Raw genomic sequence first — 13,873 nt, 5'->3', positions numbered from 1 at the left:
TTACAACTGTTGCCTCGGGTCATATTAGAACACTGAAAAGACAGCATAGGCTGAATCTGTCTGAGAAGATTGCAGCTTATAGCACAGACAGTTAGTGATACAGGAAGTGTTCAGCATCCAGGTTCCAGACTAGGGGGCTGATAAACAAACCAGCATTATGCTGTAATGTACGGTTTTACACACAGAAGACCATGTTATTTTCGAAGCATACAGGATTTTAGCAGCACCACTATAAGTTACTTATATGACATAATTCCTTTAATCATAAAACATCTTGCTGCCGTGTGTGTTTCATTGTATACATTTCCCTCTTGGTCCCATAATCCCCATCTCTTGTATTCTACTGCCTGGCAGCTGAATAAGTTTGTCCCATAAGGTCCCTGTAATGACTGTATAATGACATCAGGCTACACCAGTGATCTGCAAACTTGGCTCTCCAGCTGTTAAGGAACTACAAGTCCCACAATGCATTGCAGGAGTCTGACAGCCACAGTCATGATTCATAAAGGCAAATGCATTGTAGGACTTCTAGTTCCGTAACAGCTGGAGGGCCGAGTTTGCAGATCACTGGGATAGACTATACCTACATCTGCTCTGAAATCTGATCCTGACCTGTGTTTGAGATTGGGGTTTTATCAGAGATGTGAAAACTGAGGCTGTGGTTGTGCGAGACCAAAAAAAGCTTGTAAATACAGCTGTTACTGTCCACAGAAAGAAGAGCCTCTGGGAGGAGGATTGAAGTTTTGCTACTTAGTAAGGAAAAAGTAGCAGTTACACAAAGGGTTGGTCAACCTCAGAACAGATCTTTGGTTGAAGCCATGTGATGGCTGATTCCCACAGCTCCTCCTTGTGCACAATCTTTCAGAATTGTTGCTTTTCACCATACATAATGCAGTTGAAAGGGATTGACTGTCCTGATTTTACTTTGATTTATTTTTTGTATAAACGTTTTATTAAGTTTTTCAAGAGTAACAAGCAGTGGCGTAGCTAAAGAGCTGTGGGCCCCGATGCAAGTTTTACTATGGGGCCCCCAAGCACTCTATACATAACAATTGATACGGCGCACCAAAACCTGCCAATGGCAACTACAGTGTCAGAGGTGCAAGAAGGGGATGGGGGACAGTGTGTTAATGATTACCACTATTCAAAGTATCTATAGAAGTGATTATTATGAGCACAGGACCAATAGAAAGCTAATACTGTAGTTGAGGGAGGGCCCTTTGGGGCCCCTCTGGTCCAAGGGCCCCGATGCGGTCGCTACCTCTGCACCCCCTATTGCTACGCCCCTGGTAACAAGAGTATCGCACAGATATATAATTTTACAGAATAAAAGTGAAGTTATATCATTCAAAAGGCATACTTTTTCTTGTCCTCATTTTTAGGAACCCCTCCCACCTCCCTCTACCCTCATGTTCTGCCGACCTATTAGTACCATTCTAATAAGAAAACAACTTTAGTGAATACGTAAGGGGCCTAATTTATCTAGAAGGTCCATTGTTGCATACCATTCGGTATATTTAAATGGTTTCATCAGATTTTGGATTTCAGTTGTTGAAAAATACAGTCCAATAAAAAGTTTCCATTTTTTGAAAAAGGAGTTGGACCTTATGCTGGGAATACACGGGTCGATCCGGCGGCCGATTAGCCGCCGGATCGACCCCAGCCGCGTCCCCGCGCATCGATTGCCGCTCGACCCCACCGGCGCTTCCTTATCAGCGCTTGATACCCTGCCATTGTCCGCAGGCGGGGATCAAGCGGGCGGGAGTCGAGCGGCTTGATAGGGCCAGCTGAATATTATCAGCTGGCCGGATCAGCTGGTCGATGCACGGTACAGAAACGTACCGTGTATCCCCAGCATTAGATCTTTATGCATTAAGGCGTCCGTCTTGTCAATGTTGAATAGGTGGAGCAGTACTTTGATTTATTATGTTCAGTTTTTATTTAATCAACCAAAGCTCTAGTCCATTTTTGAATGCAGAAAGCAGAGTTCAGCGCTAATCCCAACAAGGTAAAACAATGAAGCAAACACTCCCTCTCTTGCCAAATCCCGAACAAAATGAATACAAATATGACCTGCGCTCAAGTATATATCTTATTAGAAGTAGAAGTGCAAAAACCAAGCAAATAAATATCTGGAAACACTCAAAATATCATAAAATAAATATCAATGAAATCTCAAGCGGTACTAGTCAAAGCAGAGCGTATCACATACCATCCACAGCCACTCATCCACTCAGACTATGCTACTCAGTACAGCACTAGTTATCACTGGTTGCAGTCTGCACACCGGACCTGAATAGAAATTCTCAATCACTAGCGTCAACAGTGGGATTCGTGAATTGTTCTGATTGTCTTCAGTTTTAATATAATTACTATTATTATTCATATTTAGTACTTATATAGCGCCAACATCATCTGTAGCACTTTACAAAGTATATTGTCTTTTCACTAACTGTCCCTCAGTGAAGCTCACAGTCTAATCCCTACCATAGTCATGTGTCTATCATAGTCTAGGGTCAATTTAGGGGGAAGCCAATTAAGTTATATGTGTGTTTTTTGGGGGGATTTGGGAGCAAACTGGAGTGCCTGGAGGAAACCTACTTAGACACATCAAGGACATACAATCTACATGCAGATGGTGCTTGCTGGGATTCGAACCGATGACCCAGTGCTGGATGGCGAGAGTGCGAACCACTACGCCACTGTGCGGCCCAATCCCGCTCTCCTCCACTATAGCCGTACTTAGCTTACTACTCACAGTCCGCCGTTGTTATTGAAAGGTCTCTCCAGTATGCAGTGAAAAACTGGGAGGTTGTTAAGTGTCCCCCGCTGGTGGCTTCAGTAGTCAGGAGCAAAAGCTTTTTTTTAATGCATATGATGCAGTAAATATATTTAAAATACTTGACTTGAAGTCCTATAGATACATTTCCTATTTACTGGAGATAAAACTGTCCATAATCCTTCCTCTATCTCATTATCACCTTTATGAAGCTGTGTGAGTGCTAAACACCTGACTGCTTCCATCCCTTCCCTCTGCTGAAGTGGTACCTCTTTATGGTCAGTACTACAGCTGCTGAGGTCTCTCAAAGATAAGAATCTGCTCCAGTTGAATAGCTGGTCATAGGAGGGAGCTGAAGAGTAAAAGCTGTTCTCTAGATAGAACACCCACTGCCAGCTCCATACTTGCTAAAGGTACTTCTGGGTCACATGACTGACTTTTTCTATGGAAAATGTCTTTGGAATGGCTGCATTAAAATGTATAAATAATGTATGAATATTGTCCCCTATTCAGCTTTGCTGACCATTAACCACTACCCTACTGTAACGATTGTGGAACTTTCCCCGTGATCAGCGCACAACGCGTGCGCTGACAAGGCGGAAATTCTCCACAAGCGTATAATTTGCAGGAACCAAGCAAAAGGTGCTACGCACCCGTAGAGGGAAAATTCCTGTCGGCAGATGGCGCTGGGGAGTGCAGAGGAACCAATCCTCTGTACCTCCACAAATGCCAGACAGGAATTGTACAAAACGCAGAACGCAATCGCAAGAGAGGCGATTGCGAATGAGAATGAGCAAAGGGACAGGTTGTATGTGTGTGTGCCAATCCAGTCGCCACCCCGCAACCGCACACACACAACAGCAGATATGAAATAGGAACGCGATCGCGAGAAGTGCGATCGCCAGACAAGACACAAGGCAGATCAGAACAGAATACGAGGTTAGCAAAGGCACAGCAAATAATACAATGAGGAGATACAGAAAATAACAAATGCTAGCTAACCGCGAACACCGCACTCATTCGCAACAGTGCACACAGTTATGCGCGGTCTCCACGTGATAAGCACAATAGAGACAAGCACGCCTAACTAACCATTAACAGACAAACATGAAACAGAGGACGCGAGCGCTTGCTTAACGGTTACCTCACCGAGCCTCCAGCAAGCGTAGCAGACAGACACACGAAAACAGGGACAATCGAGAGATAGGATCCACAGCACTAGCGAAAAGTGGCTAGCACGATCCAAGTACAGAGTAGCAGAACAGAAGGATCCCCAGCGCCAGCGAAAAGTGGCCAGCGCGATCCTAGAAGACAGAACAGAAGGATCCCCAGCGCTAGCGAAAAGTAGCTAGCGCGATCCCAGGAGACAGAACAGAAGGATCCCCAGCGCTAGCAAAAAGTAGCTAGTGCGATCCCAGGAGACAGAGTTGCAGAACAGAAGGATCCCCAGCGCTAGCAAAAAGTAGCTAGCGCGATCCCAGGAGACAGAACAGAAGAGATAGCTGGTAGCAACCGCTGCACCAGCTATACTCCAAGAACAGAGATCAGAACCATTTCCTGTCAACCACCATAGGGACAGGACAATGGCAAACAGGCAAGACAAGACAGAACAGGCAATACAGATAATACAATCCTAACAGCACCAGGGAAATCTGCCTAGCGCAGATTAAGGAATTACTCTAAGCTGATGTTCAAATAAAGAGCAAGGCTGACACCCCACCAGGAGTGTTACATAGGACGAAATCCTTATGAACAGCGAAGCATTGTGGGAAAGACATAGTACTTATAGTACACGCCTCCAATGAATGTGGCCAGGCAATTTGCATGACAACGTATGCAAATTCCTCTGCAAGCACAAGCTGCAAAACTGACAGGGCTCTATTCATAAAAAAGTTGTGGCGAAAAAACTCCTGGAGGGAAAATACCGCAGCGGTATTTTACACTTCTGGGGGCTCTATTCATAAAAAAGTTGTGGCGAAAAAACTCCTGGAGGGAAAATACCGCAGCGGTATTTTACACTTCTGGGTGGTCATTCATAAAAAAGTTGTGGCGAAAAAACTCCTGGAGGGAAAATACCGCAGCGGTATTTTACACTTCTGGGTGGTCATTCAAAAAAATCTTGCCAGCTGCGATGCAAGAGCGGAGATCTCCCGCTGAAAGCTGGCGGTAAGCTGTCGGAAGGCATGCGGAAACACTTCATCCGGCAGAGTCCCTCCGTGCACTGCTCTCTCTGGGAGGTCTGTCCCATTCACTTGTATGTAATCCGCAAAATCAGAGGAAGCGGTATTTCCCGTCCACATACCGCTTCCTCTAATCTTTATGAATGGCCATTTTGTTACTTTTTTCTAGATAAATCTAGAAAAACACTGGAGAAGGTGGAAATTTCTCGCTCTGCTGGGGGATTGTAGATTTTCATGCGGGAACAGCTTTTATGAATGCCCACTTTGCTAAATGGACGGGAAAATCCGCTGTTTTGAGCGGAAAACTTGCGGTAACCTTTTATGAATAGAGCCCACAGAAGCTGTTCTTTCCAGAGTCCTGCAGCATGCAAACCTACACAATGGTCAAAAGGCTGGCTGCCTGCACAGGCAGCTGAGCAAATCATCACACCTACCCTAGGTTATTCCCCTAAAAACATGAGCAATTTTCTACAAATTAGGCTTTCTTTGGTGATACTTTTTGCTAAGAATTATTTTATTTTATAGACATTTTAAAGGAAATACAGTAATGAGAAAACATTGAGGCTAGATTCACAGTGGGACGTTGCGTTTTGATGCCACGTTAAAGTCGCACCGCAAGCTTACAACGCAACACGCCCAAAAAGTGGCAACGCAGCGTTACCGTCGCATACAGCAGATACAGTAAAAAATACAGGCAATGAAAAGTGCGTACGTTAAAAAGGGGCGATGGGAAAAAAGGGCGCCGGGATTTTAACGATAAACATGGATTACGTTTAAAAATGTATTTCGTTTAAAAGTAATGTTTTTAAACGTTATAAATCATTAAATAATGTGTATTAAATCGGCAATTGTAAAAACGTTAATCTTTCGTTTAAATAATGAAACGCATAATAACGTTTAAAAAAAAATTTACTAAGTAACCCTCCCTGTACCTACCCCTAACCCCTAGACCCCCCTGTTAGTGCCTAAACCTAAGACCCCCCTGTTGGTGCCTAAACCTAAGACCCCCCTGTTAGTGCCTAAACCTAAGACCCCCCTGTTGGTGCCTAAACCTAAGACCCCCCTGTTGGTGCCTAAACCTAAGACCCCCTGTTGGTGCCTAAACCTAAGACCCCCCTGTTGGTGCCTAAACCTAAGACCCCCCTTTTGGTGCCTAAACCTAAGACCCCCTGTTGGTGCCTAAACCTAAGACCCCCCTGTTGGTGCCTAAACCTAAGACCCCCCTGTTGGTGCCTAAACCTAAGACCCCCCTGTTATTTTTTTCGTTTAAAAATAATGTAAAAAAAAAAAAAAAAAAAAAAAGTAATGTTTTTCGTTTAAAAATAATGTTTGGGAAAAATATTGTACTGGTTTTCGTTTAAAAATAATATTTAAACATGTATAAATCATTAAATAATGTGTAATCATGAGAAACAGTAATAAAACATTAAGTCTCCGGGCGCCGCTTTTAAAACGTTAGTTTTCTCCGGCGCCCTTTTTTCCTACCGGGCGCCCATTAAACGATATTTATTATAGAAGTGAATGGCGGCGCCCGATTTGTCCACTAGCCTCAGGCGCCCGAATTTACTGTTTCCATGAAAAGTATGCTTCCAAGTCATTACTGAGAATGTGCAAACAGTCCAACGCAGCTAATAACGTGTATAAAGCACTGCATGCAGTACTTTTACTTAACGTGCAGAGTTAGACACCAACGCAACATGTGCACTGTGAACAGGGCATTGATTTTTCATTGCAGTGAGTTATTCTGCGTTAAATGCTGTTTTAACGCGCGACTTTAACGTCCCACTGTGAACTTAGCCTGAAAAAGTCAATATTTCTTAGATTTCAGCCCTTATAGGTTGAAAATAAAAAGTGCTATTGTAGATTAAACCCACTCATTTTATATGCCCATGTCTCCTGGTTATTACAACATTTAAATTATGTTCCTAGTACAATGTATGGCGACAATATATTATTTGGAAATAAATGTGCATTTTTTTCAATTGTTTTTGGTTTTCTTTGCACTGTATCAGTAATTAAAAGCCTGTGTTTGCATAAGAACAATAATATACCCTCATGGCATACAGATGTGCCCCTTTTTTGACCCCACTCAACATAGATAGCCAGATGTGCCCTTTTAACAGCCTCACCCCCAGTAAAGATAGCCAGATGTACACCTTTACCCCCCCCCCCCCCCCTCCCTTGTATAGATAGCCTGATGTACCCCTTTAATAGCCTCACCCCCAGTATAGATAGCCAGATGTGCCCCTTTACCTCCCCCACCCCCTGTATAGATCACCAGATTTACTCAAATGGCCAGATGTGCCTGTTTAGTAGCCCCCCCCATTAGCTAGATGTGCCCCTTTACCCCCACTTATAGATAGGCAAATGTGCTTTTCGCCCCCCTCCCACTCCCATAGATAGCCAGGTGTGCCCTTCATCTGCTCGCCTTTAGATAGCCAGGTGTGCCCCTTGTTTGCACCCCACCCGGTGTAGACCCCTCCCCCATGCGATTGGGCTGCATGGAGGATTACCAAGGTTCTGTCACCTGACCTGGTTTCAGCGGCAATCGGGCTCCCCTTTGTACAGTATCGCTGTCATCCTCACTATGCCTAATGAACTGGGTCCCAACTTGATGACGTCATCAAGCCAGGATCCAGTTCATTAGGCATAGTGAAGCTGAGAGCAGTTCTGTACAGAAGGGGGCCTGATCGCTGCTGGAACCAGATCAGGTGAGAGATCCTTGGTATTCCTCCATGCTACTTGAATGGGGAGAGGGGTTTTGTGTTAATTGCAGGGGATTGGGCGGGGGTGGGGGTATCGGCTCACAGAGGGTGGGTGGCCAGTGAATGTAGTTAGAGGTAGGGGGGTTAATGAGCGCAGGTATGTGCTAGCAAGCATGCTGTGCTCATTTAGGGCTGGTGCACACCAAAACCCGCTAGCAGATCCGCAAAACGCTAGCAGATTTTTAAACGCTTTTTTTTATTTTTATGAGGCGGTTTGCTAGCGTTTTGCGGATTGCTGCTGCGGTTTTCAGTATAGTAGATTTCATATATTGTTACAGTAAAGCTGTTACTGAACAGCTTCTGTAACAAAAACGCCTGCAAAACCGCTCTGAAGTGCCGTTTTTCAGAGCGGTTTGCGTTTTTCCTATACTTAACATTGAGGCAGAAACGCATCCGCAATCCAAAAAATGCCTCACCCAGGCATTTTTCGTTTCTGCAAAACGCCTGCCGCTCTGGTGTGCACCACCCCATTGAGATACATTGACCAAGCAGATCCGCAGCCGCAAGCGGATCTGAAAACGCCCAAAAAGCCGCTCGGTGTGCACCAGCCCTCAAAGCAAGTAACTAATACTCATGTTGTGTGTCTTTTAGGAGCCACTTGCAACAACGTAAATATACTGTACTTGCGTAGCATAGTGGTTAAAAACAGTCGCTTCTGGACTCTGTTTTGTAATCTTAAAGTACACCTGAACGGAGAGGGATATGGAGGCTGCCTTATTTATTTCCTTTTACACAATACCAGTTTCCTTGCTGTCCTGTGGATCTCTTTGGCTGCAGTAGTGTCTGAATCACATTGAAAGCACATAAAGATGTCATGTGTGCCTAGTTGTCCTGCTGATCCTCTGCCTCTGATTCTTTCAGCCATAGACCCTGAACAAGCATGCAGATCAGATGTCTATGACATCTGACAAGATTAACTGCATGCTTGCTTTAAGTGTGTGATTTAGACTATTGACCAGAAAATTCAGCAGGCTTGCCAGGGAGCTGGTATTGTTTAAAACTAAATAAATATGGCAGCCTCCATAGGTCTCTCGCCTCGATTTCCTTGAAAAGATGAAATGCTGACTCCCTCTCTTCTATTTACTTTTTACAGAAGAAAAACAAGAAGGGATCTGTGGACATATCAAAAGTCAAGTGTGTGGAAGTTGTAAAGAATGGAACAGAGCAAGTCACCTGTCAGAATAAATATGCATTTCAGGTATGTTTGTCATCACAGAGTCTAATTCCGAAGCAGACACTGTTGGTCAGTCCTTGCGAAATATCATTATTAAAAATGCCATACACAGAAAACAAATGTTCACATATGAGAAAACACATTTTTATATAACTGCATTGAAGTAGTGTATGACGTATAAGAAAACACATTTTCGCATATGAAAAAACACTTTTTCTCATAAATGCATTGAAGTCTATGGGGCATAAGAAAAATGTTTGCGTTCTATCAGCATGAGAAAATTACATTTTCAATGAAATTACGTGTCATTGCGATAATTATCATTTCTACCATAATTATGATTACATGAGACAGGTGTGACTGGGCAGGATAGGTGAAAGTCATCAGGTGTAGCTGACTAGAGAGGCTGAAGTCATTTGGTAAAATTAAGCAGAAGTCGTCTAGTGGGGCAAGGCAGGAGCAGCAGGAGTCTTGAGAGGCTGGACAGGAACAGCAAGAGTCTCATGAAGCTGGCCAGAAGCAGCATGAGGAGCGGCAGGAATCTTGCAATGATGGGCAGGAACAGTAGGAGATTGACAAAGCCTGGAAGGAAAATTAGGTGCCTATAGAGGCTGGGCACAAATAGCAGGAGTTTGGTGAAGCTGGGAAGGAAAAGTAAAAATCTGTCAAGACCTGATAGGAGAAGCAGGAGTATGGCTAGGCTAGACATGAACAGCAGGAGTCTGGCAAGGCCCGGCAGGAACAGCAGTAGTCTGACAAGGCTAGACATTCACAGCAGGAGCATGGCAATGCTTGGCAGGAACCACAGTAGTCAGGCAAGGCTTGGCAGGAACCACAGGAGTCTGAGAAGGCTAGACATTAACAGCAGGAGCATGGCAAGGCTCAGCTGGAACAGCAGGAGTCTGGCAAGGCTACATATGGACAGCAGGAGTCTGGCAAGGCTTGGCAGGAACAGCAGGAGTCTGGCAAAGCTTGGCAGGAACAGCAGGAGTCTGGCAAGGCTTGGCACGAACGGCAGGAGTCTGGCAAGGCTAGACATGAACAGCAGGAGTCTGGCAAGGCTAGACATGGACAGCAGGAGTCTGACAAGGCTAGACATGGACAGCAGGAGTCTGGCAAGGCTACATATGGACAGCAGGAGTCTGGCAAGGCTACATATGGACAGCAGGTATCTGGCAAGGCTCGGCAGGAACAGCAGGAGTCTGGCAAGGCTACATATGGACAGCAGGTATCTGACAAGGCTCGGCAGGAGCAGCAGGAGTCTGGTAAGGTTAGACATGAACAGCAGGAGTCTGGCAAGGCTCGGCAGGAACAGCAGCAGTCTGGTAAGGTTAGACATGAACAGCAGGAGTCTGGCAAGGCTCGGCAGGAACAGCAGGAGTCTAGCAAGTCTACATATGGACAGCAGGAGTCTGGCAAGACTGCATATGGACAGCAGGAGTCTGGCAAGGCTACATATGGACAGCAGGAGTCTGGCAAGGCTACATATGGACAGCAGGAGTCTGGCAAGGCTACATATGGACAGCAGGAGTCTGGCAAGGCTACATATGGACAGCAGGAGTCTGGCAAGGCTACATATGGACAGCAGGAGTCTGGCAAGGCTACATATGGACAGCAGGAGTCTGGCAAGGCTACATATGGACAGCAAGCATCTGGCAAGGCTAGGCAAGTACAGCAGGAGTCTGGCAAGGCTCGGCAGGAACAGCAGGAGTCTGGCAAGGCTACATATGGACAGCAGGTATCTGACAAGGCTTGGCAGGAACAGGAGGAGTCTGGCAAGGTTAGACATGAACAGCAGGAGTCTGGCAAGGCTCGGCAGGAACAGCAGGAGTCTGGTAAGGTTAGACATGAACAGCAGGAGTCTGGCAAGGCTCGGCAGGGACAGCAGGAGTCTAGCAAGTCTACATATGGAAAGCAGGAGTGGCAAGACTATGGCAAGACTACATAAATACAGCAGGAGTCTGGCAAGGCTACATATGGACAGCAGGTATCTGGCAAGGCTCGGCAAGTACAGCAGGAGTCTGGCAAGGCTCGGGCAGGAACAGCAGGAGTCTGGTAAGGTTAGACATGAACAGCAGGAGTCTGTATGGGAAGCAGTCTGGAACTCAGAAGAGTCTGACTGCGTTGCATCAGCAACAGGCTAGAACATGTGTAAAGGCCTGTACCCATGACATGATTTTTGCTGTGGTTTTTTACGACGTTGTTTAATAAATTCTTGTTAACCTCCCGGCATTATGATTAATTCCGGAGTTTAGTGTTTGAAAGAGGTACAATTTTTTCACAGGCTTTTAGACCCCTAAAATCATACCGCTATATAGATCCAGCTCGGGGTTACAGCTTTGAGCTGCAGATTTCATATTTCATAGATTTTATATAACTGCATTGAAGTAGTGTATGACGTATAAGAAAACACATTTTCGCATATGAAAAAACACTTTTTCTCATAAATGCATTGAAGTCTATGGGGCATAAGAAAAATGTTTGCGTTCTATCAGCATGAGAAAATTACATTTTCAATGAAATTACGTGTCATTGCGATAATTATCATTTCTACCATAATTATGATTACATGAGACAGGTGTGACTGGGCAGGATAGGTGAAAGTCATCAGGTGTAGCTGACTAGAGAGGCTGAAGTCATTTGGTAAAATTAAGCAGAAGTCGTCTAGTGGGGCAAGGCAGGAGCAGCAGGAGTCTTGAGAGGCTGGACAGGAACAGCAAGAGTCTCATGAAGCTGGCCAGAAGCAGCATGAGGAGCGGCAGGAATCTTGCAATGATGGGCAGGAACAGTAGGAGATTGACAAAGCCTGGAAGGAAAATTAGGTGCCTATAGAGGCTGGGCACAAATAGCAGGAGTTTGGTGAAGCTGGGAAGGAAAAGTAAAAATCTGTCAAGACCTGATAGGAGAAGCAGGAGTATGGCTAGGCTAGACATGAACAGCAGGAGTCTGGCAAGGCCCGGCAGGAACAGCAGTAGTCTGACAAGGCTAGACATTCACAGCAGGAGCATGGCAATGCTTGGCAGGAACCACAGTAGTCAGGCAAGGCTTGGCAGGAACCACAGGAGTCTGAGAAGGCTAGACATTAACAGCAGGAGCATGGCAAGGCTCAGCTGGAACAGCAGGAGTCTGGCAAGGCTACATATGGACAGCAGGAGTCTGGCAAGGCTTGGCAGGAACAGCAGGAGTCTGGCAAAGCTTGGCAGGAACAGCAGGAGTCTGGCAAGGCTTGGCACGAACGGCAGGAGTCTGGCAAGGCTAGACATGAACAGCAGGAGTCTGGCAAGGCTAGACATGGACAGCAGGAGTCTGACAAGGCTAGACATGGACAGCAGGAGTCTGGCAAGGCTACATATGGACAGCAGGAGTCTGGCAAGGCTACATATGGACAGCAGGTATCTGGCAAGGCTCGGCAGGAACAGCAGGAGTCTGGCAAGGCTACATATGGACAGCAGGTATCTGACAAGGCTCGGCAGGAGCAGCAGGAGTCTGGTAAGGTTAGACATGAACAGCAGGAGTCTGGCAAGGCTCGGCAGGAACAGCAGCAGTCTGGTAAGGTTAGACATGAACAGCAGGAGTCTGGCAAGGCTCGGCAGGAACAGCAGGAGTCTAGCAAGTCTACATATGGACAGCAGGAGTCTGGCAAGACTGCATATGGACAGCAGGAGTCTGGCAAGGCTACATATGGACAGCAGGAGTCTGGCAAGGCTACATATGGACAGCAGGAGTCTGGCAAGGCTACATATGGACAGCAGGAGTCTGGCAAGGCTACATATGGACAGCAGGAGTCTGGCAAGGCTACATATGGACAGCAGGAGTCTGGCAAGGCTACATATGGACAGCAGGAGTCTGGCAAGGCTACATATGGACAGCAAGCATCTGGCAAGGCTAGGCAAGTACAGCAGGAGTCTGGCAAGGCTCGGCAGGAACAGCAGGAGTCTGGCAAGGCTACATATGGACAGCAGGTATCTGACAAGGCTTGGCAGGAACAGGAGGAGTCTGGCAAGGTTAGACATGAACAGCAGGAGTCTGGCAAGGCTCGGCAGGAACAGCAGGAGTCTGGTAAGGTTAGACATGAACAGCAGGAGTCTGGCAAGGCTCGGCAGGGACAGCAGGAGTCTAGCAAGTCTACATATGGAAAGCAGGAGTGGCAAGACTATGGCAAGACTACATAAATACAGCAGGAGTCTGGCAAGGCTACATATGGACAGCAGGTATCTGGCAAGGCTCGGCAAGTACAGCAGGAGTCTGGCAAGGCTCGGGCAGGAACAGCAGGAGTCTGGTAAGGTTAGACATGAACAGCAGGAGTCTGTATGGGAAGCAGTCTGGAACTCAGAAGAGTCTGACTGCGTTGCATCAGCAACAGGCTAGAACATGTGTAAAGGCCTGTACCCATGACATGATTTTTGCTGTGGTTTTTTACGACGTTGTTTAATAAATTCTTGTTAACCTCCCGGCATTATGATTAATTCCGGAGTTTAGTGTTTGAAAGAGGTACAATTTTTTCACAGGCTTTTAGACCCCTAAAATCATACCGCTATATAGATCCAGCTCGGGGTTACAGCTTTGAGCTGCAGATTTCCGTCCCAAGCCTGACTCGGGATTACCGCTAAGGAGGTTACACTGAGTAGCAGGCTGGTACTCTTCGAAATCTGTTGCAACACTAGGTGCACACTTGTCCATAGCAGATCGGATCATCCCCCCCCCCCCCCCCTCACCTGGGTCCCCCGTCCCCTCCACCTATTTGGGCAAGAATGTGTTAAAATGTGTAGGCAGCGAGTGGGGACGCTAACCTTCTCTCCTTACGTTCCTCCACTTGCCACTTGACTTCCTGCAATGTTGCCCTCTATACTTCGGAGGGCGGCATTGCAGGAAGTGACGCGGCGAGTGGAGGAAGTAAGGAGAGAAGGTAGGCTTCCCCGCTCACTGCATACATTATATTATAACAACTTTTTGTGCAAATAGCTGGAGGGGAGCG

The 13,873-nt window shown here is 46.2% G+C and overlaps 1 protein-coding gene across 3 annotated transcripts in view; it reads left to right on the top strand.

Moving 5' to 3' along the window:
* The window catches only part of TEC (tec protein tyrosine kinase), a 189,914-nt gene that overhangs the window by 116,050 nt on the left and 59,991 nt on the right, over nucleotides 1-13,873 (top strand). For all 3 annotated transcript variants that reach the window (XM_068278541.1, XM_068278542.1, XM_068278540.1), the window contains exon 3: nucleotides 8,818-8,922. In XM_068278541.1, coding sequence (XP_068134642.1) covers nucleotides 8,818-8,922 — 105 coding nt within the window. The remainder of the gene's footprint in view (nucleotides 1-8,817; nucleotides 8,923-13,873) is intronic.

This window comes from Hyperolius riggenbachi, chromosome 1 (genome assembly GCF_040937935.1).
Source record: "Hyperolius riggenbachi isolate aHypRig1 chromosome 1, aHypRig1.pri, whole genome shotgun sequence".
In the NCBI taxonomy this organism is placed as follows: Eukaryota; Metazoa; Chordata; class Amphibia; order Anura; family Hyperoliidae; genus Hyperolius; species Hyperolius riggenbachi.
Note: the sequence above shows the minus strand (reverse complement) of the source record. Positions and strands in the feature narration are given on the sequence as shown.